The sequence below is a fragment of the Suricata suricatta genome, chromosome 10 (genome assembly GCF_006229205.1).
Source record: "Suricata suricatta isolate VVHF042 chromosome 10, meerkat_22Aug2017_6uvM2_HiC, whole genome shotgun sequence".
NCBI classification, from domain to species: Eukaryota; Metazoa; Chordata; class Mammalia; order Carnivora; family Herpestidae; genus Suricata; species Suricata suricatta.
The window spans coordinates 5354728-5377707 of record NC_043709.1 but is presented as its reverse complement, the minus strand read 5'-3'; the positions used below and the strand labels follow the sequence as shown (position 1 = coordinate 5377707).

The window sequence follows — 22980 nt, the reverse complement described above, 5'->3', positions numbered from 1 at the left end:
CCCAGGGCAGGGCCTGGCCGGGCACGGGAGACCGGGCTGCCCTGGCGGGTGGGCACCGCATGCGGAGCGGATACATGTGCCAGAGCAGGGAGAAGTCCCTGGTGTCCTGTGGACACCACATGAGGTGAGGACCCCCTCCAGCCCCCAGCGCCCCAGCCGCGGGAAGAGCGGCACCTACTTTTGCAGTGCGTGACATTGGTGGAGCCGTCCGAGTCGGTGCTGGTGTCGCCCGGGCAGGCGACACAGTGGTTCTGGCTGAACTCAGGCTGGTAGGTGCCCACGGGGCAGCGGATGCAGCGGTGGGTGGTGGTGTTGTAGTGGTGGCCGGGGGAGCAGTGCACTGCGGGGCAGGTGCGCCGGTGGGAAAGGGCAGGGGGCGTTCTCCCCAGGGCCTCCCTGCCCCGGGTCCTCCCAGCACAGAGTACCAGGCCCTTCTCTGCCCTCTGGTGACCTGCGCCTCGTGCGCCCGGGCCCGCCCCCGTCTGCCCCTGTCTGCGCGTTCAGAGGCGATGAATGGGGCACGGATGTAAGGCTGGGTGCGGGGCACTCCAGAGGGGCAGGGGTTTTGAGGGGAGACTCAGCTGGCTGGGGGACTGTCTGCGGGGAGGGAGGGGCAAAGCGCAGGCCAAGGTGGGCTGCGCCGGTGCCAGCTGTGGCCAGAGGGGAGGTCAGGGGCCATGGGGACAAGCTCCTGGGCCCAGGGGTCATGCTAGGCTCTGCCCTGAGTGAGGGCCCCTTATGCCCTGGCATGTCCCTGGGGGCCGCTCGGGGGCGGGCAGGGGCCTGGCACGGGGGTAGCAGTGGGGTGGCGAGAAGTTACTGCTCAGACAGGCTGGCAGGGGCTGCACACAGCCTGGGCGTGAGGTCAGGGACCGAGCACTCAGATGCTCCCCAGGTCTCTCTGGAGGACCTGGCAGACAGAGCTGCTGTGACCCGGAGGGGGGCCATAGGGCAAAGTGAGGGGCTCTGGCCATGTGGGGTGATAGGTACTTGCTGGATGTGGCCGGGGCTGTCCCCTGGGGGTGTAGCAGCGAGTTCAGGACAGAGGCTGGGCTGGGGACAGAAAGTGGGGTCACCGTGCAGATGCTCTTTCTATACAGACTCTGGAGTGAGTGCCCAGGCCGGGGTCCCTGGCATGACCAGGTGAGGGGTGAGTGCAGCTGAGTCATGCTGGGACCGTGGGGCTGTGGGAGGTGTGGGCTGGGAATGGACTTGGCTCTGGCCTTGATGGGAGTGGTGATCGGGGGCCAGTGGGGTTCAGACTGACTAGTCGGGATCAGGAAAGGGCGAGCAGGGAGACATGGAGTCCAGACACTCTTGCTACAAGGTTCCCAGTGAGGAAGAGAAATCCTGGCAGGAACTGGAGGGTGGGTGGGGCTAGAGAGGTGGGGTTTTCCCTTCCAGAAGGGAGGCTGCAGAGCAGTCTGTCTGTTCCCAAGAACATGGGGGTCAGTGGGTGGGCAGAGTGGTCCCAAGGCCATGGGGGGCTGGAGCGTGTGAAGGGGAGACGTGGTGACCGTGGAGGGGAACGTGCAGCTGCACTTCAGGGTCCCTGCGGCCCTGAAGGGGGAGCCCCAGGTGGTGAGATGCCGGAGCCCGCCCCACTGTCCCTGCTGCCCCCACATTTCTTCACCTCCCCCGCCTCCCAGCCTTCCTTCTAGCCAGGCTCAAAGCTCCCATCTACAGCCACTGTGCCGCCTGCCTGTCCCATCTGAGACCCGCGGGCAGGCTTGTGTTGAGCCCTGTGTCCCCGTCCTAGCATGAGGCATGGTGCTGGTCACCAGTGCCCGGTCCCTGACAGCTCCCGCCTCCTCCGCTGCCCCTGGAGGTCTGCCCGCCGGAAATGAGAAGAGTCGAGGGAAAATGCCCCTGAGCAGCCCAGCCTGTCTCACCTTTGGCCTCGCAGTCTTGGAAGGAGGCTGCGCCCTCGTGCTTGGTGAGCAGCCCTCCTCCACAGGGGAAGCAGCCCGTGCGCCCGGGCTCCGGCTGGTACGTGCCCACCGGGCAGGCCTGGCAGGGCTTGAAGCCATCCGGGGAGAAGAAGCCTGGGGAGCACTGACCTGGAAGTCAGAGGTCACAGCTCAGGCCAGCCAGAGTGGGCGCCTGGGTCCAGACCCTGCTCCCAGCCCTCACGTGCCCTGGGGAAGGGCGCTAAGGGGGTGGCGGGAGGGAGCTGGCCCCCAGCCTGGACGTTGCCAGTGGTTCGGGTGCTCTGGGACCTCGGCCGGGCCAGGCCTGACCTCTCCCAGTAGCGAGCAGGGCTGCGGGCTGAAGAGCAAGTGGCCTTGCTGCTGAGCTGGGATGTGCGACGCTGGACAAGGTCACTTAGGTCAGAGGGGCTTCCCCGGGGCCCCTGCGCCCTCACATGAGGAGTAGGGGCCGGCGAGCTCCAGGCCGGCCTGCCTTGTCTGCCCGCAGGGCTGGGCCGAGCAGAGGGAAGGGGTCGGTGGGGTCCCGGAGGGCACCGGTCAGACAACGGGAGGGGACCGCACACCCAGCAGGAAGTCGGGATGTAGAGGGCGCTCCGGCATTGGTGAGGGGTGGGTGGGGGCCCTCTCAGCCCAGACCCTGAATTCTCTGTTCCTACCAGTGGTGGCCACTTTCTGCTCTCAAACAGTCGCCTTCCCACTAAGAGCAGAGCCCACACTCCTAGAGGGCACAGCCAGCCAGCCTGCAGAGGCTCAAGGCCGGGCCCTGAGCTCTCCCGTACCCCGGAGAGGGCTGGCTGCGGTCTCCACTGTCCTAAGGATCCCAGTCACCCACCCTCTCGGGCACACCTTTCCCCACCCGTTCTCTTAGGTAGTCCCCACGGTGGCCCGGGAAGGGAAGCTGATGGGTGGGGGTATGAGTCCATTTCCCAGATGTGGTTACGTGAGGTGTAACTGGAAAAACCCTTTGCAAACCAAACTGTGCTTGGTAAATAAACAAGGGCTTTCCAAGCCGTCTACAGGGCAAGCTGTAAAGTTCTTTACATAGAGTAGTTGTTGCTGAGATTACGGGACACCCCCTAGAGCACTTGGACGAGGAGGCGGTGCTCCGCACAACGTAATGCGTTTGGTCAACCCGAAAGCACCGGGTGCCCCCGTTACAGACAGTGAGGTGGCCTGTAAATGACTGAGGGTCTGTAAACTGGAAAGCCCTTTCTGAACCACACTTTTCAAGTGAGCTAAGTACGGCCTGGGGCTCGTGGGCACAGGGACGCTGCGGGTGTGCAGTGTCCTCTGTGAGTGTGGTGACTTGGGAACCATACCGGGCCCTGCAGACGGCACAGAGCTTTACGGACTGGCACGAGGTACCAGGCCTTTGCTTTGGGGACCTCAGTAGAGATAGGAGGGACCCCCAGCACCCCCACGGCCATCCCAACCCCTCGCTCCAAGGGGGCCCCGCACTCGCCTCCACACTCGGACACATTGCGGGCCCCGGCTAGGCCGAGCCCGTCGCTGCTGGGGCACGGTGTACAGCTGAGCTGGCCATCCCCGTCCTGGTAGGTCCCCGGTGCGCACGGCACACACTGGTCCGGGTCTCCGCTGAAGTGGGTGCCGGGCCCGCAGGCCACTGCAAAAGCAAAGTGGAGAGATGGCTGGTGGTGGAGGTGGGAATGGTGGCTGGGCGGTCTGTCTCCCGGGCTCTGCCCTACCCAACAGGGCGCATCCCTCATCCCCGTGGCTCGAGGGGCCCAGAAGGGCCCACATCCACTCAGGACAGTAGGAGCAAGGAGCAGCCATCTGTGAAGGCTCTGGAGGCCTGACCCTGGTCTCGTGCCGCATCCTAGGCGCACCTGCTCAGGGGCCTGGGCAGACCCCTCCTCCTCAGCCCTCATCCTGCCCTCCAGCCCCTCGGCCCAAGTGCCAACTGCTTCCCAGACGACATCCCTCATCCAAACCGAGCTCTCCCCGCTCCCCTTTCCTTCCTCATGTGGTAGAGCTGTCCTCTGAGGAGGTACGGGTGGTGCAGAGGGCGTGGGGGGGGCAGTGACGGGGCAGGGACAGGAAGGGCTGGGGGCTGGGGTTGTCCGGGGGCAGGGGGCTGAAGGGAGAGCCAGTGTGGCTGCCTGCATCATGCAAACATGCAGACTGAGGAGTAAGAAGACTGCCTGAGCAAATGAGGAGAAAGGGAGCTGAATGTGCCTCCGGAGAAGAGAGAAGAGAGCAGGTTAGAGAAAGGCCTGAGATACTGAACTGGTGTGAACTCATGGTTTCATAAAACACGCTCACACACGCACGTGCATGCACACGCACTCTGAGGTATCCATCTACACCTACGTAAATACACATACACACTTGCGTACGTGAATGCGAATATATATAAAAACTCGTGCTTTCTAGTTCTGCCCAGTGAGAGCTAGAAGCAATGATGGCCCAGGAGCAAGGAGAAGCCCACTTCGGCTTCTCCACGTCCTCCTCCTCCTCTAGGGGTCCTAGGGCCCTGACTGATTCCAAAGGCTGGGGCAGAGAAAGTCCAGGTTTGGTGCCAGAGAATCCTCAGTGAGTGACAGAGGCATGGCACGCGTCAAAAAGATGCGGGGGCCGGTCTGATGGGGCACCTACTGGCTACAATGGGGGCGGTCTGAGCACCGAACTAAATCATGTTAGGAATGGATGACACCCCCATGAGTAAAAGCGGAATCTCAGTCCACATTGATGTAAGTACACAGACGTGTGGCTACGCAGACAGATTTATAAATGGGGGGGGGGCGTGCAGGGCTCTTACTGGAGAGCCCTAACTTACACCCGGACAAGCGCTGCCAGCAATAGAGAACACCGCCCAGCAGCCACAGTGGAGGTGCTGATCCGGCTGGAGTGACCACTGGGCGCGATGGCTGCTGGGTGGGGGGCTGTCTGATGGGGAGCAGGATGTGGGTGCAAACTCAGAATACATCCCTGGAAAACCCTCACTTGTTACAGAAGGAAACAGGTGGATTAAGGCAGAAGCACCAGGGGGGGACTGGGTCAGTATCCTGTGCCTCCTGATGGGGGCGCTGAAGAGCAGGGCTTCCATGTGGCTTTCCTGCCGAGAATGGAGGCTGGTCTTGGAAACGTGGGGCGCAGTCTGCTAGGGTCACCCTCCAGCCCTTGGGGACAGTGGGATCGGGAGGGGCAGGGAAGGAGCAAGTGACTGGTCCAGAATGAAGGGATCTGGGGAGACACTAAATGTGGAGGATGGGGGCGTTGTGGGAGGAGCGGGTGAAATGTAATGGGGGCCGGATGGTGGGGTCAGGGCCACACACACACACACACACACACCCCAGAGGGCATGAGACGGGACACGGGGGAATCGGGATGAAGAGAACGTGGAAGTTCTGCCTGGCGGTATTTCTGAACATTTGAAATTCCAAAATAAGCTATTAAAGGGAACAGAATGATGTCACGAAGGCCGTGGCCCTCTGCCCTGTCCGCTGCCCGAGCACAATCCTTCCTTTTCCCCCCGCCTCCCCTCCCCGGCCCTCGTTCCATGAAGCCTTCCCCTGATGAGACGGCGGTTGGGGCGCGGTGGTAAGGCTGCTCCCCTGCTCGGTCAGGTCACTCGCCGCCTTGGCCTGGGCCCTGGCTGGCTGCCCTGGCTGAGCCCCCTTGGGGCCTGGCCTGCTCCCTGTGGCTAGTGCTGCAGCCCCGGGCAGCCCTCCCTTGCATCCTTGCTGTGCTCGGCTCCTACGCTGGCTCTGCTGGGAAGCCTCTGGCCACACAGACTAGGCCCCGTGCCCCCCGCCCCCCTGCCCCTTCACTGTGGCCGTGCCCGCCTGTGCTCCGCCCGTCCTGCCTGTCCGCAGGACCCTGGCGGGGTTAGATGTGCAAACGTCTGCCCAGCAAGAAGAGCCTTGCCCAGGGCCTGGCTCCCGGGGAGTGCTCTTCCATGGTGATGAGCACCACAGGGGTCTGTGGCAGGCTTCTGTGTCTCCTGTCCCCTCCCGAGGTGTCTGTTTACCCAGGCCACCCGCAGAAGGAGGGGCAGAGGGAGTTTGCCCGGTGGGCATCCCAGTGGCCACGGGCAGGGACGCACCGCATTTCCCGTCCTGTAACACCTGGCCCACGCTGCACGGCCCCTGGCCCTCCAGGGCCTTGGCCGGCCACTGGGCCATCGCGTACTCTGTGCCTGAGACCTGGACGGAGAACTGGTGCCGGCCGATGGACCTCCGCAGAGTCTTGATGGCCGCCTGTAAGCTCTGCTCCGCGCGCCTCCGCAGGCAGTCGGCCTCACAGGTTTCTGTGGGGGCGGGAGGGACGGTCACTCGCAGCCCCCCAGAGCTGCCCCTCTGCCAGGCCTCTGCCGAGAGCAGGTTCTCACAGCGGCCACATGGGCCTGGGGCTGTGTCCACCTGACAGGTGAGACCGACAGGTGAGACCGACAGGTGTGACCCACCCAAGGCTGCCTGGTAGGCCTCCGCCACTGCGCCACGTCACCTCCCCAGGGCACAGCTCACGGACGGGCACCCCTCCCTGCCACTCGCACAGCCTTGAGGCTGCCGGTGTTCCCAGAATGACGCCGGCTCTCTGGCTTTGAACCCAAGGTCCCTCGTGGTGGGGCCCCCGCCTGCCGCGCCGCTCTAGCCCCCAGCTGTCTGTCGCCCACTGTGAACTCTGCTTTCTAGCCACCCTGCCCCGCTCACTGCTTCCTGAACACGGTCCATTCTCTCTGACCTCTGTGCCTTCGTCCGTTCCTTTCCCTTTGTCCAAACACCATTCCCTGCTACCTCTTCCACTTGATTTTTGATGTTAGGTCCTGATTCATGTGGTGCCTCTTCTGGGGAGACTTCCTGGGCTCCTCTCTTGGGGAGGCACCTCAGCTTTGGGCCCTGTTTCTTCTCAGGCCCCACCACCTGGGGTCTCCCTTGGCACTGGGCGGTTTGTGTGTGTGTCGCTGGGCGTGCTGACAGCATGAGGACCTCGGCCTGGTCCCCTATTTCCACAGTGCCCAGGGCCTGGGCACACCTAGTACACATCTGTCGACAGGTCCCAGAAAGCACTGACATGAAACACAAGCCAGCACTGTGAGCCCCCCTCTGGAACCTGGGAAAGACAGGCCTGGGGCTCAGTTGTTCTGGAAAGGCTACGGGCGTTAGCTCTTCTAGGCCCCAGCGAGCATACGGGTGACGGTTGGGAGAGGCCATGTGGCCATCACTGCGGGCCCCTGAGCCCCGTGCTTCTCGCTGCCCTGCGCCTCCTCTTCCATCCTGGGCTATGGGCATGGACCCGCGCCAGCTCCCCCATCTGCCTGGCTGGCCTCTGCGTCCAGTGACTGGGGTGGGGTGGGGGGGCCCAGCCTCATGCCCGCAGGCCCCTGCCAGCCCCTGAGCCCTCAGCAGCCCCGCCCACCTCCTGAGGCCTCTTCCACCTTTGCCTCCACCTCGAACTCCGCAGTGATGTGCGTCACCTCCTTAGATGGGGACTTCCGGCCACGGCGCCTCTTCTTGGAGGAGTCACACTTGAAGTTCACAAAGGTCACGTGGCAGTTTTCTGGACAAAGAGGGGACCGCTGTGGCAATGGTGGCACGGGGTGGGAGCCTGAGCACAGTTTGCCACTGGCCAGGCTCAAGCTTCGCCCGACGGTCCGCGGTGCAGGTGGGGAAACTGAGGCTGCAGAAGGCCAGGCGTGCTCGTGGTCTCACAGCGGGTTGGTGGCCGAGCCAGGCCCCGCACCATCCCTCCTGAGCCCATCGAGCCGCTGAGGATAGAGGCGCCTGCGCAGCTCAGCTCAGGCCCGGGTCAGGTCTGTGTGAGTGCTGTGCTCTGTTAGGTCTGGGGAGGGATCCTACGGAGCTCAGGAAATCTTTGTGGAAACAGAGCTGGGATGCTTTTCTCCTGGGCCCTTCTCATCAAGCTTTCCCTACGCTAACCGCTGACCCCCAGCCTGGAACATCCTTCTTGGCCCCCCTCCTTCAAGCACGAGCCCCTGTGTGAACCCGTGAGGCCTCCTGGACGCAATCAGGCTGCTCTTGCCCTGGGCGTGCGATCCTCTAACCCACCCCGGGGGAGGCAGGGGCGACAGGCCCCAGGGACGCTGGGAGACCTGAATTTTCCATCCAAATGCTGGCCTTCTTCCCAAGGGACACACTGCTGGCTGTGGTGCTCCAGGCTTGGCTCCTGGGGGCTCAGGGACTGTGATGGTGACAAGGAGGGGCCACCAGCCTTGGAAACCCAACTCCTGGGCCCCTGGGCTCCCAGCTCCCAGGCTTGGGGACCCCCCCCGCCCCCCTGAGGGTCGGTGCCATGGCAGCCCACTCACCCAGCAGCAGCTGCCTCGGCGCCTCCTTTGGTGGCTCCCAGCTGTGGGCCCAGAGGTGGCATTTGGCATCTCGGATCTTGAAGCGGGCCTTCTGCCTGATGGAGGTGGGTGCACCTGGGGAAAGCCCAGACCCCCCCGAGTGGCGGCCTCTCCTGTGAGCAGGGAGGTGGTGGGGCGGGGCCACAGACGGGACAGACCCACTGGGGGCTGGGGCTGGGGAGCCTCCACTGCCTCACTTCTCTCCCCACAGGGCCCGAAGAAGGTGGGAGCATGGGTGGCGGGGTCAAGCACAAGCCAGGGGCCACCCAGCCAGAGGTCTCCTGGGGAGAGGGAGGGGGAGGGGAAGGGGGAGGCCTTCCCCCTCCTCCCCCATCACCACGGCCAGGGCACGTGGCTCATGCAGTTGGGAAAAGGGGGTAAGAAGAGAAGAGCGAGGGGAGCACGGAAGGGAAGGGGGTTTGCAATAACACAGAGCCCCCAAGCTGCTGGTCCCCTTAAAGAGCAAACCCCAGGGGCTAGAACTGAAGAACCCCACAGTCACAGATACCCGGGCTCACACCTGTGTGTTCAATGCACACACACTCCCCTGTATCATTGAATTCCACATCCCGACTGTGAAAAGCTGTGGAGACACTGCCTCCTGCCTCCGCCGGGCTGACCGTGACCTGGCTGGTGGGTCCCAAGGGGCACGGAGATGGGCTGTGCCTCTGGGACTTCTGGGACCATGTGCTCACAGTGCACGCGGGTCACTGCACTGAACTGGACTCTGAGACCTGTAGGCCACCAGCACCTCAGGGTCACTGGGGCCATGGCCCAGAGCCTTTGGGCCGGAAGGGCCATTCCGCAGTTTGCTGGCCCTGCGCTGGGTCTCAGCCTGTAGCCCGGCTGCTTGGAGGTCCCAGCCCCACTCTCAGCCTCCCGGTACCCTGACCATGAGCGCCCCTCCGTCTCGGCCCAGTATGGTGCTGGCCCCCGAGTCCAGGGTTCACCGGGTCCATGCAGCATGGGCAGCCGGGGTACCTGAGCAGCTGGAGCTGGCGCTGGAGCCGGTGCTGTTGTACTTCTGCGGCGTCTTGCCCTGGAGGCCGGGGACCCCGCAGCTCAGGCTGTAGCTGTTTTCCGAGTCTGCAGAGAGGCCAGTGGTGAGATGGACGTGGGTGCCCCCCCACCTCCCCGCCAGTGCCCCCCGCTCCTAGAGACCTCAGAGAGATGGCTCTGGATAAGTGGCTGTGGGGTGGGGGTGGGGCAGCCCGCAGCACTCGGTGGGAGGGATGCTCCGGGCCACGGAGAACCAGAGGGCTGGGATCACTCGGCGATCAAGGCCAGAGGGTGGGATGGGTGGGTGGGTGGAGCTCATTCCTAGGGTGGGCTCCTTCCTGGAGAACGGAAGGGAGCAGGGGTAGACCTGAGGGAAGGAAGCCCCCCACTCCACCCTCCCTTCCTGGGGACAGCCTCCAGTTACCTGGCAGGAAGAGCGAGTGGGCGGGGCAGAGCAGGGAGCACCTCTCCACGCCGCCCGCCTTGCTGCAGGACAGCTGGGCCCGGGCCGAGGCCTTGGCGCGGGAAAGGCACCTGCCTGTCTCTGAGGAGAGGGAAGACATAAGAGCAGGTTGGAGGGGGCCGGGAGGGAGGCTTTCTGGAGGCCCTACCCCTGAACGTGGACCATCAGGGACCCCCCCACACCCCCGTCCCATGGCCAGACCTTGATGGGAAGGGGCTGGGGGATGGCAGGGTCCATCCCCCTCCCTGACCAGTCCAGGCCATCTGTGACAAGGTTCCTGTCGCTGGCCCAGACCGGAGGGCGGGGCTGGACTCCCAGGCGGTTGGCCATGCCCCTCTGGGTAAAGGAACACTGGAAATGGACACGGGCTCCTTGGCAATGACTGGCCTCGAAGCATGTGCGCTCGTGGTCACTGGAGCCCCTCTCTGGGGCAGCTGCTGGACACGGCTGTTAGGTGTCAGAAGACGTCCTGACCTAAGCTCTCCAGAGTTTCTCATGCGATTTTTAATCTTGGCCGAGCTGCTCGGGCAGACAGGCCGATGCAGGGGACTTAGGTGGGAAAATAAAATGAGGTGAGAAACTGCCAATCCGGAGGCTCTGCAACCTGTGGCTGAGCGTTTTCAAGGAGTCTTAGAAAGTAAATAATCTAGAAATGAAAACAAACTCCTGGCCCTCCAGATAAAACACCTGGCCCCCAATACATCCAAGACCCAAGAATCAAGAATCTTCAGATAAAACCCCCATAGAGTCCAAGCCGGAAGAACCGGCGTTCACGTTGGTTAAGATGCAGCAGGACGACCAGTGGCAAACTTCCCAGGGGCACGGCAGCCCCTAGAAGTTCTCCGGACGGCGTCGGAATTCCTAAAGGGGACCGTCAGTGACTGCCAGCGGACCCCAGCACTGCCTTCTTGTCCACACGGGGGCGCGCATTGGGAGAGGCAAACCGTCCTGGCCCCGAGCCTCCTGGGTGCTCTTGCTGGGACACTGACTGCGCCAAGTGCTGACAGTCCCTTCCCCGGACAATTTCTCAGGGTCGTGTTTGCCTCGAGCAGCCTTAAGGGATGAGGGAACCTCTCCCCCTGGAGAAGGAGCAGGCTGGCTCTGCTCCCTGTGAGTGCGGTGAGCTTCCCAGGCTGGCTGGGCCTCAGCTGTGATCCAAGTTCTCGGCCTGCACGGCGTCAAGGGGGCGGATGGGACGCGCAGGAGGGCACGGGGACCCACACACAGGGCTCTCGATGCTGCTGTGCTGGGTCTGGAAGTCCTTCGTCTCTGGCCCAAGGGTGCCAGGACTTCCAGGACTTTCTTGAGCAGCAGCGGTCTCCCTTACTAGCTGTATGTGGGCACGATCTCTGTCCCCACCATGCCCACCATGGATTCCACCGTCACAGAACACCAAAGCCCAGAGAAAAGCTTGAAGTCACCACCTAACAAGCAAGACGGAAGGTAAACGGACTGGTAGTAAGTAAAAAAAAAAAAAATTCCGTTGGCCTTAAAGTAAGAATGTCCGGTTGTGGGAGGACATGAAAGAAGATGGTAAGAGGCAGCTCTGGAAGTTGCAGGAGGCGTGGGGGCCCTGACCTTGATTTGCTCTGGTTTACTAAAGCGACCACCCAAGCAGTGGGACTCTGACAAGCCTCGGTTCTTTCCCAACTTCCAACCTGCAACGGCTCCTTGGGGGCCACTACCAGGAGACACCCTCCCTCTCGTGGGTCAAAGCCCTCCCCATGGAGTGGGACAGGATCTCCTCTGCATAGGGAGCTGCAGCTAAAATATGCATAAACATTATACAGCTGAGCCATACCTGGGAGGTTATTCTTAGGAGTCCCAGAAAACCCTCCTACATAATTCAAATTATAACTGACAACACATAATACCCGTGTTATGTATGATTCAAAAACAGGATCCTGGGGCGCCTGGGTGGCTCGGTTGATTGAGTCTCTGACTTTAGCTCAGGTCATGATCTCATGGTTCATGAGTCTGAGTCCTGCCTTGGGCTCACTGCTGTCAGCACAGAGCCCGCTTCGGGTCCTCTGTTCCCCTCTCTCCGCCCCTCCCCTGCTCACTCTCTCTTTCAAAAATTAATAAAGATAAAAAACCCTAAGAACCCAGGGTCTCTGGGGCAAAGGGTCCACAACATCAGCAGAACAAATGGAACACAGTCCCGGAAGAGTCCAGACAGGGTCCCAGGCTGCCGTACATATGTATTTTTTCCGGTATGAGCATGCAGAAGTTGGGCCATGCTCTCAGGAGGCAAGGTCAACCCCACGGCCAGCATCACAAGCACGCCATGTCCTCCCTCCCCCGGGGCGGCACCTCGGCTAATGCAGCCAGAGCGTCTTCAAGTCTTGTCTCGGAATCACCGTTAATCCAAGGACGTCACGTGCTCTACGATCCCCACTGGGAACTGTAAGTGCCCAGGATTTTTTCTGCTTGTCATTGAACTAATTATGGCATCTGGTTCCTTTACCTTCTCATGTTACCACTGAGCGACTCCTACCCCTTCCTGAGGAGGAAACTTATCTTTGGGGGTCTATACTTCGGGAGGTGTTCACATCCAGGACAGATCTTTTGGACCTTCCAAGCCAAACCCCGACTTAATACTGTTATTGAAGGCACTGGTCTTAAAAATGAAGAGATTTAAAAATTGATATGGAAGTTCAAGGGAAGCTCAAGAACGGCCCAATCAATCTTGAACAACAACAAAAAAAGCCAAACTGGAAGACTCTTACTTCATGATTTAAAAACTTATTATAAAGCTTCATTAACCAAGACAGTGGAATACAGACACAAGACCAATAGATCAGTGGAAAAGAGAGCCCAGAAGTAGACCCACACATTTAAGGCCAATTGATTTCTGGAGGATGGCAAGGTCATTCAATGGGGAAAAAGAATGGTCTTCTCAACAAATGGCTCTGTGACATCTGGATAATCACACAGAAAAGAATGAAGTTGGACCCCTGTCTCACACCATATAAAAAGGTCATGATCTCAAACATGGGTTTGAGTTCCGCGTTGGGCTCTGTGCTGACAGCCAGCTCAGAGCCTGGAGCCTGTCTTTGGATTCTGAGTCTCCATCTCTCTCTGACCCTCCCCTGCTCGCGCTGTCTCTCTCTCTCTCTCTCTCTCTCAAAAATAAATAAAACATAAAAAAAAAAAAAGCAAAGCACAAATCTTTGTGCTTCAAAAGACATCACCAAGAAAATGAAAAATCACAGAATGGGGAAAATTCTTCACTAATCCCTTATCTGGTGAGAAATTCATATCTAGACTATATGCGGACCTGTTACAACTGAATAATAAAGACAAATAACACAATTACAAAATGGGCAAAGGATCTGAAGAGACGTTTTTTGAAAGAAGATCTACAAATAGCTAATAAGCACATGACGGCTCTCTGCAGCATGCACCATCAGGGAAATCCACACCGCAGCGAGAAGGCAGTTCACCCCCCTGGGATGGCTGGAATCACAGAGTCAGAAAATGAGTGTGGGTGAGGATGTGGAGAAACTGGAACCTTACCGCTGCCGGTGGGTGTCAAATGGCGTGGCCTCTTTGGAAACTAGGCTGGCGGTCCCTCCAAAGTTAGGCCCAGAGTTAACGGCATGACCAACAATTCCACACCTAGCGTCTACCCAAGGAAACTGAAGTCACACGGTCACACAGACATGTGCGCATGACTGCCCCAAACTGGAAACAGCCCAAATGCCCATCAGCGGATGAACGGATAAACAAAATGGGGTATAACCATATGATGGAATGTAATTGGGCTCTAAGAAGGAACAAGGTGGTGACACGGGCTCCAACACGGGTGAACCTTGAAAACATCAGGCTACATGAAATACCAAGCCAGCCACAAAAGGCCAAGTGTCACATGATTCTACCTGACGTCAAGTGTCAGAACTGGTGAACCCACAGAGACAAAAGCAGATGATGGTCGCCTACGGCTCGGGGTGGGGGTGGGGGGCTGACCGCGATGGGCACACGGTTTCCTTTGGGGACAGTGATGACGATGCCCTAAAATGGCCGGTGGCTGCAGGGTTCTGTGCTTCTCCTGAACACCACTGCGCTGTACGCTGAATGGGGGAATTGCATGGCCTATGAATCACATCTCCATAAAGCTGTTGATGAAAACAAAAAAACAAAAGGAAGAGAGACCATACTGGCTGGACACACAAGACCTACCCAGGCAGGGATCAAGCCCTCAGGGCCTCGCGGTGGCTCTGGTGGCCAAGCCCGTGGCTCTCTAGGCCCACGGAATTGCTAAAGATAAAGGGAGGAGATGTAGACCGATGGCGGTGGCGTTCGACTAGCGATGCTTTGGAAACAGAGGTTTTCTGCTGGTCGCCGAACCCCAGGGGCCCACAGTACGCGGGGGTGGAAGTCAGGGAAATGCCTCCTGGATCATCGTGCTAAATGGGCTGCTCTGACCAAGGCTGAGGACTTCGGACAGTGCGTTGAGGCGGATCCGCGGGGAGGCGCCAGGATCCGACCACAGGCACCTGTTTGCCTTCCTGCTCTGAACGGGGGGCCGGGGACCAACTGTGTGGCGAGCTCCCTGAGGCTCAGGCCGCCTCGAGTGGACGTGCGCTAATGTTTTCTTTACGGCAGCTCATCCCAGAAGGGGCACACAGGCTACGGTGGCCGACGACGCAGTGAGAAATGCTCCCAGGACCGCGCAGGGCTGGAACCGGACCCACAGGGCCCCCTGGGCGTCTCCAAATGGGTTTTACGGGTTAGACGCATGCACTTACGTTGACCATGTTTCCTTTCTTTTTTTTTTTTTTTATTTCTTTTTATGTTTTTTTTTTTTAAATTTATTTTTGAGAGAGAGAGAGAGAGAGAGAGAGAGCGCAAGCAGGGGAGGGTCAGAGAGAGAGGGAGGTACAGAATCTGAAGACAGGCTCCAGCTCTGAGCTGTCAGCACAGAACCCGATGGGGGGCCCGAACCCATGAACCACGAGATCATGACCTGAGCCAAAGCCGGACACTTAACCCACTGAGCCCCCAGGCGCCCTACCATCTTTCCTTTCTGAACGAATCAAAGCAGTTGCTTGTTGGAAAAAACCCCAGCACTCGTAGGAGCTAGAATATACTAGACCTTGTGTTCCTTACTTAGGGTTTTCCAAGTCTTTTATTTAGAAATATGCAGACACCACCAGCCGTGTCCCAAGAGTCTCGGGACAGGCGGGAGGGTGTGCAGAGCTCCGGCCTGAGACCCCGGGACGGATTCTCCCTGACGTTTGCCACCACCACGCGCTGCCTCGCACAACCTGTGTTCTCCGTTCTCTGGGTCACGCCCTCCCTTATGCGTCTGAGGTTCTAGGTTTGATTTGCCCAGTCCCGCTTCCTTTGCCAGCGACCACGGGCCTGGCTCCTGGCCTTGATAGTGGCACCGTCCCAACTCTTGAGATCAGTCCTTCCAAGCTAGTGCTGGGGAGATGGACACCGAAAAACCAGATAAAGTGTGTTACACACGCCTTATTAATTACAGCCCTCTTTGTAGACCCGACAAGAGAGAAGTCCCTTGGGCCGGAGGAGTGACTGGCTGTCGCGCCCCAACCCCCACCGATGACACCCCTACAGCCCGTGGAGGTGGGTCCCGCCGCGTGGACGGGATCTGGCTCGTCAGGGCCCCGCAGGACCACAGCTGCCTGTCCGCGGGACTCTCAGACTGTCCCAAGTGGGTGGCTCTCCCGACCCAACGCTGCCTTCTTGCAAACCATCTGACCCTAGAGCACGCTTCCGAGGGACGCACACAGTACCTGGTGGAGCAGAGCGTGGAGGCCCCTGGTCCCATCCACGGGAACCGGACAGCTCCAAGTGGTCATCGAAAATGTGCCCCCCGCGTTGGCAGTAAATAATGCAGCCTGTGGGGCCCATGACGAACCGGCCTGTCTTCCTGGCGCGAGCAGTCATGGGGAACAGGAAGACTTTGGGTTTTCTTTGGGCCGACGTGGGGTGTGTCCCTGCCAGCCCTTCACCCTGAACCTGGGCTCACCGCAGAGCCGGGGCGGGACACCCCACACCGGGGTAGTAACGCTGAGGGTGGACTGAGGGAGTTGGAACCGGGCTTCTTGGACAGCACCGGGAAGTCTTAGATCACGGGTCTGGAGGGCCTTCCAGCACCTTCTAATAAGGTTATGCCTGCTCCTGCCAGTCACCCCACACCCTGTTCCAGCTCGCCATCCGCTTCTACGTCGTCACCACGGTCCGAGCAGATGACTTAGGGATAAGATCTGCTCCGTGGGATGAGATCACACGGACGGACAGTGACACACAATCAGACCCTCCAGTGACTCTTTGCGGAGGGCTGGCGGCAGTGTGAAGACCCAGACAAGCCCCAGTGGCCTCTCCTGCAGTGCTGGCTGAGGGCGGCGAGGCAGAGAGGGTGCTGAGGATAAATGCGCCCTTCCCCCATCCCCAGAGAAGCTTTGGTGACAAGTAAATACCAGACCTAGCAGGACCCTACTCCACACCCTCTGAAAGCCCGTCCATCCAGAGCCCCAGGCTTGGAAAGGCGGCCCTCCGGTGGCAGGTTCACTCAGCGATCAGGCTTCGAAGGTTGGAGTCAACCCAGTCTTAGTGCCCAGCACAAGCCGTGTCCTGGGACACTCGCCACCCCGTCTTTCCTCTCCAGCCCCCAGCAGGCTCCTCCCTGCAAGTCGGGGCAAGAGCAAGAGTGCCCGACCAGCACGGTGTTCCTCACTTAGGGACGTGATACGTTCAGCCTTTTGGTATCAGATGCCAAGTCATGTTATCTGTTCTTCAATACTTTCCCTCATTCGTTCAAGCAGTATTTGCTGAGCGCTTACAGCGGCCAGGCTCTGTTCTAGGCGCTGGGGGCTCAGCAGGGAACAAGACGGGCCAAAGTGTGTGCTCAGCTGCATAAAGCAGACGTGTCTGGCGCTGGGAGGTACAGTGGGAGAAAGCAAACTGGGGGTCGGGGAGGGCCTCCCAGAGCAGACAGCTGCAGGGGCGAGGAGCCCTCCAGGCCAGAGGGGAGCACGGGCACAGGCATGTCAGTTGTGGGGGCAGCACCCTCGAGGTCGCTGAGGCTGGCATGGGGCAAATGAGGGTGAGGGCAGAAGGCCATCGGGCCAGGGGGTAGAAGCCTTTGGGCCCCCCTGAGAACTCTGGCTTCGCTTCCATGTGAATAAGGGGCCTGGAGGGCTCTGAGCAGAGGGGCACACCTCGAGGCAGGTGTAAAAGGCTTGCTCTGACTATACTGGGGATATTAGAGCACAGCAGGGCAAGGGTCCGAGAGCCGGTGCGGTGCTGTGGCCCCAGCCCCCCAGAAGAGGCCTAGGCAATCACGTGCTCGGAGGGCCAGGAAATGTGGGGGACTGCCCAGAATTCAGCCTAGAGCTGCTCCGAGTCTCCAGCACACGCTTGCAGAGGACGCAGGAACCCCTCGCTCTCTGCGAGCCCCCCTCCCTCCCTGTGCTGGACACGGTGGGGCTGGTGGCCCGGCAGGTGGCGGGCTTGCTCCCCCCAGGCCCCGATGCTGCCGCAGCCCCAGTAACCAGCCCCTCTCCCTTCCCCACTTCCCGGGCGGGGGCAACCTCCAGCCCCTCCCGAGCCCACAGCTCTGGCTGCACGCCCTGACCCCCAGATTTCACCTCCTGCAGATCCGTTTCTGGGCCTCTGACGGTCACCCAGTGTGCTCCCCCACCTGCGTCCCCTCTTCTGTAAGCCCTGCTTCCTGTTAGCCGCACCCCAGGCAGGGTCAGCCTGGCGCTGCTCACCCTACCCCGCAGGCCACTGCCCTCCCACCCGGGCACCAGGTGGAAGGGGAAGCCAGTGCAGGGCCCTCCTCGGGGGTCCCCGTGCTGGCCCGCCCCAGGGCACTCACCCACACAGTCCTTCCGGTTCCAGTGGAGCCGCCTCCCGGGGGGACAGACACACTCGTAGCTGCCCTTGGTGTTGACGCAGCCCTGCTCGCAGCTCCCGTTACCCATGCTGCACTCGTCCACATCTGCAAGTGCAGGAGGGGGTGAGGCTGGGGGCGGGCGGGCAGGGCGGGGCCCCCCGGCACAGGACGGCTGAGGATCCCAACCCCGACGGCAGCCCCACACCGTCCTCGGATGCAGACGTGCGGCCGCACGCACCACACACACGCAGACACCGACCCGCACCCTGCCCCCCAGGAACCACAGCCGTTTGCCTAGCTTGAGCAGCTGGGCCCAGACTGGGGGCAGGGCAGAGGGGGCACAGAATTAAAGTGCCAAGCAGGTCTTGTGGGGCCGGATCATGAGGCTTCTCCCACCAGGGCTGTTCCCTCCTGTGCCCCGGGCCCAGCGGGAAAGAGGCCCCCGCTGGAGTTGGGGAGGGGCTGGGCCACACTCACGCTGGGGTGCCTGGCATTGAGCATCTGGGTGGCTTGGATTTGGGGAGTGGCAGGTCCAGGGGATCCGGTGACCCCAGGGGCCATCCCCCTGCCCCGCACTAGCTATGACTGCCTGACCCCGCCCCCCCCCTCCCCGCAGAGCTGCCCAGCAGAGGGGGTGTGGTCACAGGAAAGCACCGGAAAGGAGGCGCTAGGACCACAGGGCCATTCTCGCCTCTGCCACCTTCTCCTGCACCTGCGCATCTCCAAGTCCCATCGTCTGTAGCTAAGCAGGTCTAGAACCTTCCCCTTCTCTGGACACCCCCCACCTCACCCGAGCCCGGGAGCTCTGGGTCCCATGCCTGGAGTTGTTCCCTACCGGTGCCCTGGGCTCCTCTCTCCTAAACACATGGCAGCTAGAGTGGCCTCATGACATGGACATGACCATGCCACACCCCTACTTAACCCTCCACCTCGTGGGCTCTACCTGCTGCCTCTTGGCCCCTCGCTGCTGCCTCAGTGACTGCACACGCTGCTCCTTCCGCCTGCTTCTCATCGTGAGCCAGACACCCCTCCTTTAGGGTCCCCCCCACCGTCTTCACACTCTGCCCTTCTCTGTGTCGCCCTCTCCCACCGGAACGAAGCATCTGTGGGATTCTCTGCGGGGCGGCCATCCCGGATCTGGACTGAGGTCCTCGGGGGATGCCACCAGCAGCCCCCGTCCCCCCCCAGCCTGGCAGAGGTCAGCCCCCTTGCGGATACTTACTGCCCCTCCCCCATCCTCCCCCTTTGCTCTTGGCCGAGCCCCTCTGCCCACCAGCACCCAGCCTTGCTTCAGTCCCCTCCGAGGCCCTCCGGGGTCAAGGGCAGGGTCGGGGTGTGGGGCGCAGCATGGGTGGCCGGGCGGCCAGGCGCGTGCCTCGGGGGGGAGGTGGCCCTGGCGGGCGGGCTGCAGACCTCCGCAGTGGGTTGTCCCGTAGAGGGTGTAGCCGCGGTGACACAGGCACTGGAAGCTGCCCGGGGAGTTGATGCAGACGTGGTCACAGGTCCTCTCGAAGGAGCACTCGTCGATGTCTGTGAGGCACAGGAGACAGAGTTTGGGGGGAGGGCCGGGGGGGATGGGCGTGGCCTGTCGCTCGTCAGCGCACAGCCAATCCCGTGTCAGCCCTCTCGTCTTGGCCCGGCTGTCTCCTTTATCCCCGTTAGCCTGACATTTCCGCCTGCCATCTTTTCTGGAGGCGGGCAGCATAGAGACTCTTTGAATACAAGGTATTGTTACGAATCTGCTGTTTTAACGTCTCACGTTCACTGGTGGTGAGGACGAGTGTTAATCCGCCTCCGCGAGGAAGTGACAGGGGCTTGCCTGAGGAAACAAGTGAACTGGGACATGAAGCCCGGCCTCCCGGGTGCCGACCAAAGTGCGTTTTCCTATTCACTCCAAGATGTCTCTTGAGACAATAAGAAAAACGGCCCAAATAGAAATGGGTGTGGGGGGAGGGGAATATGCTACCCACAAGGGATCACAGGGTAGCTTTGACAGTATGTGAAATTTGATCCTGAGCTTCCTGGTGGCCAGGGTAAAAAAGGAAAAAGGGTCATAGAGTGCTTATCAGACAGAAAGGAGGGAATGAACCACCTGCTCATAGGAGACAAGTCTGTTCTGGCCAAAGATTCTGAGGCAAATGGCTCTTGTGGGATTGATGATGGGGGCTCCTGAGGGCAAAACAGCCACTGACCCACCTCTCCACGGGCACTGTCCGTTCTTTGAGGACACTGAATGTGACTACACATACTGCTGGTATTCACGTGTTTGTAATAATTCTAGTACAAGCAAGGCATCACGCTGTGGGTGCTCAGAGGAGGCTACGCTCCCTCCCAGCACGGGAATCTGGGAAGATCCTCTGGTACTTGTGATGTTTGCCATTGACCTTGAAGGATAGGACTAACTTAGAAGTTAGGAACGGAAGTGGGGGAAGGGCACTCCAGGCAGCAGCTGGCAGGGGGCAGCACGAGGCACCTGGGGACTGTGTGGGACTCAGTTGGGGGGGGTTCGGGAGGTGTCTGTGGCCCCCATCCCAAGGTCCCGAGGGCCAAACTGCAGACAGCAGACTGCGCCCTGCTGGAGCCGGGGAGCCCAGGGAGGTACTGGCATCGGGCTGGGAAGTGGCCAGAGCCCCAGGGCCTCAGAGAGAGGAGCCCGGAGGAGGGTGGAGGCGGCTGGCTGGAGCCCAGAAGCAGACACACTGCCGGCTTCTCTCGGCCGCTGCCCACCTCTCTCATGGGGCAGCCGAGGGGGCAAAGTCAAGGGCCCTCCCTGAGCCCTCCGCAGAACTCGGCAAGGCGGATGCAGAAACTAAGTCCCAGGGTCGAGGAGCCTGGACGGGTGCCACGCTCCCAACGGGCCTCACGCCCCGAGAGGAAGATAGAGCCGGGGGACCCGTCAACGGATGAAGAGGCGTAACTGGGGAGGGGAACCTGACTGGCTCGGGTCATATGATAGGCTCGTGACAGGCTGGCCCTGGACCCTCCCTTCCCAGCCTCCAGCTCTCGTCTGAGTCGGTGCCCGTGGGAGAGCATGCCCCTTGAGGCCCTGCGCGGCCCCAGCACCAGGCTTGAGCCCCACTAACAGGCAGGAGATACAAGCCCACCGCCGGACTCGGCAGCGTGCGGCTTGTCACAAATGAGAGGGCTCGTCTGCCGGAGTCGTTGATGCAACAGCCACGTTCCCGCCACACAGGATACCCTGGCCACCCCCTCGTACTTTCTCCCAAAGCTGGCCCCCAGGACACCCCTGTCTTCTTCTCAATCACCTCATACAGCCCCACATGGCCTCTTGTGGTCCCCCAAACTCCCCTTGGGTGGGTTTACCTCCCTGGCTTCTCCAGGAAAATGCCTATTCACCAATGTCTCCTCCATCAGGAAGCCTTCTCTGACTACTCTCCCCGCTGTCCATCCTCTGGGCTCTCCCAACAGCCCCAAAGTCTCCTGGACTTGTGCTGGGTCGTGCTTCTTGGCTTCTGCCCAGGCCTGTCCTCACCCCATTGGCTCCTTGCAGGCACCCAAGAACCCTCAGGAAGGACTGTAGGCAAGTGTAATGTGCCCTGCCTTCCACTAGGTGGCAGCATCTCACCCCGGAGCTCTGAAGGAGGCTAGGGTCCAAGGGGAAGGGGGCTGGAGCTTCTGAGCTCGGCCTGGACTCACTGTGACCCCTCTACCCGCCCCGGGGGCATGTGCAGATGCCTCTCTGGGCCTCAGTTTCCCCTCCATAAAAGGGACCGGTTGGCCTGGGTGGCTTCTGAGGGTCCATAGAGACCCGCAGGACAGAGAAGGCAGAGAGCGGGGCAGGTGCACAGGCTGGGAACCTGAAATCCACTGATGCTCTCAGAATAGCCAGCAGAGCTGACGAACCTGGCCCGGAGCCTCTGCTCCTCGGAGCTAGGACGGGGTGGTCGGGACAGGGACGGGGGTCCCCAGGGGGCACGGGAGGCTCACCTTGGCACGTCCGCTCATCCGTCAGCAGCTTGTAGCCCTTCTGGCAGCCGCACTCGAAGCTGCCCACGGTGTTGCGGCAGAAGTGGTCACAGCCTCCGTTGTTGGCCAGGCACTCGTTGATGTCTGCGGGGACCAAGCAGGCGGGGCAAGGCGAGTGGGCTCGGCCACCAGGTGGGGGGACCGTCCGTCCCTGCCCCCGACTGCCCATGGCCCCCCATGTGAGCACAGCAAGAGAGCAAGCGAGGGGCCTGGCTCACAGCGGTGGGGGTCAGGAGGACAAGTCATCACCGCCCCCGGACTGGGCGAGCCTGGCACTCGTGGCATAGGAGGGAGAGAAGCAGTGTGTGCTCTGCCTGTTGAGATGATGGGGACAGGGACGTCCACCGTGTCCTTCCACGGGCACCTTTGGGGCAGCAGTGTGGCCTGGAGATGGCCATGACCTTGGGCGAGCTACTGCCCCTGGGGCCTTGGCTCCCAGGCTGTAAGACCAGGGTCAGAAGCACATGTTGAAAGAGCACCGTGAGGATGAAATGACAGTCCCGGGGCTGGTGCTTACTGAGAACTCAGTCAACAGCTGTAGGTTCAGTGTCCCTGCTTTACTGATGGGAGCCGGAGGCTCAGAACGGTGGCCGTGCTCCCGGGCTGGCAAACGTCCCCAGTTCTTGCCTGTGTGAGCGGTTTCTTTGCTCATCATTTAACCAGCTGCAGCTGTACCCTAATGGTCACTGGGCCTAACCCCATGCAAATGAGGGCCCTTCCCAAACATCCCTGCCAGACTGCCTCTGCTTGCATACCTCTGGTGATGGGGGGCTTTCTCCTTCACAGCATGGCCTGTTGGCTGATGCATCACCAACCTCCCTCCTGACTCCTGGGAGCTCCCTCCTGCCCCCTGCCCCGCTGCTCTGGGCTTCGCTCTCTGGCTTCAGGCCGGCCCGGTAGACCGTGTCATCCGAGACCTTGCCCCCATGGTGTCTCTTCTTATTCCAAAGTTCCTCTTGAGCCCCGACCCCAAGGCCCCCATGCTGACATGCCCCGGGAGGCAGATGACTTTCAGAATGGTGTTTTCACCCTGATTTGCAGGGAGGGAAAGGACGCGATGGAAAACAGAAAGAATCCTCTCAGCAGAGCTGCTGACTCAGACTCCAGGCGTCACTGAGCCTGTCCTGAATGTGAGGGCCTGCGTTCCCCTGTCCCATGAGCAAGGTCCATCTGCCCCCTTCGTGCTGAGCTCCATGGAGGAGACTCCGTCCCACCTTGGCGGCTCCAAGTCCCAGATGGAGCCTCACTTCTTTTTCCTCAAGCCGAACAAGCTCAACCTGACACCTGCACAAAGCCCTAAGGCAGTGCTCCCGCAGAATGGATGCTCCCGCAGAATGGGTGCTCCCGCCGAGTGCTCCCTGATGACAAACTAAAACCCAAGTGTGTGGCCCAGGGCACGAGC

At 60.8% G+C, this 22980-nt stretch overlaps 1 protein-coding gene across 1 annotated transcript in view; it reads right to left on the bottom strand.

The window, feature by feature from the left end:
- The window catches only part of SCUBE1 (signal peptide, CUB domain and EGF like domain containing 1), a 133659-nt gene that overhangs the window by 6616 nt on the left and 104063 nt on the right, over positions 1-22980 (bottom strand). Inside the window, exons 10-20 of the mRNA XM_029954109.1 lie at positions 21540-21662; positions 19005-19121; positions 17574-17696; positions 9683-9802; positions 9241-9345; positions 8221-8334; positions 7311-7451; positions 5998-6201; positions 3394-3555; positions 1893-2060; positions 179-340 (exon numbers count right to left, since the gene is read on the bottom strand). Coding sequence (XP_029809969.1) covers positions 179-340; positions 1893-2060; positions 3394-3555; positions 5998-6201; positions 7311-7451; positions 8221-8334; positions 9241-9345; positions 9683-9802; positions 17574-17696; positions 19005-19121; positions 21540-21662 — 1539 coding nt within the window. The remainder of the gene's footprint in view (positions 1-178; positions 341-1892; positions 2061-3393; positions 3556-5997; positions 6202-7310; positions 7452-8220; positions 8335-9240; positions 9346-9682; positions 9803-17573; positions 17697-19004; positions 19122-21539; positions 21663-22980) is intronic.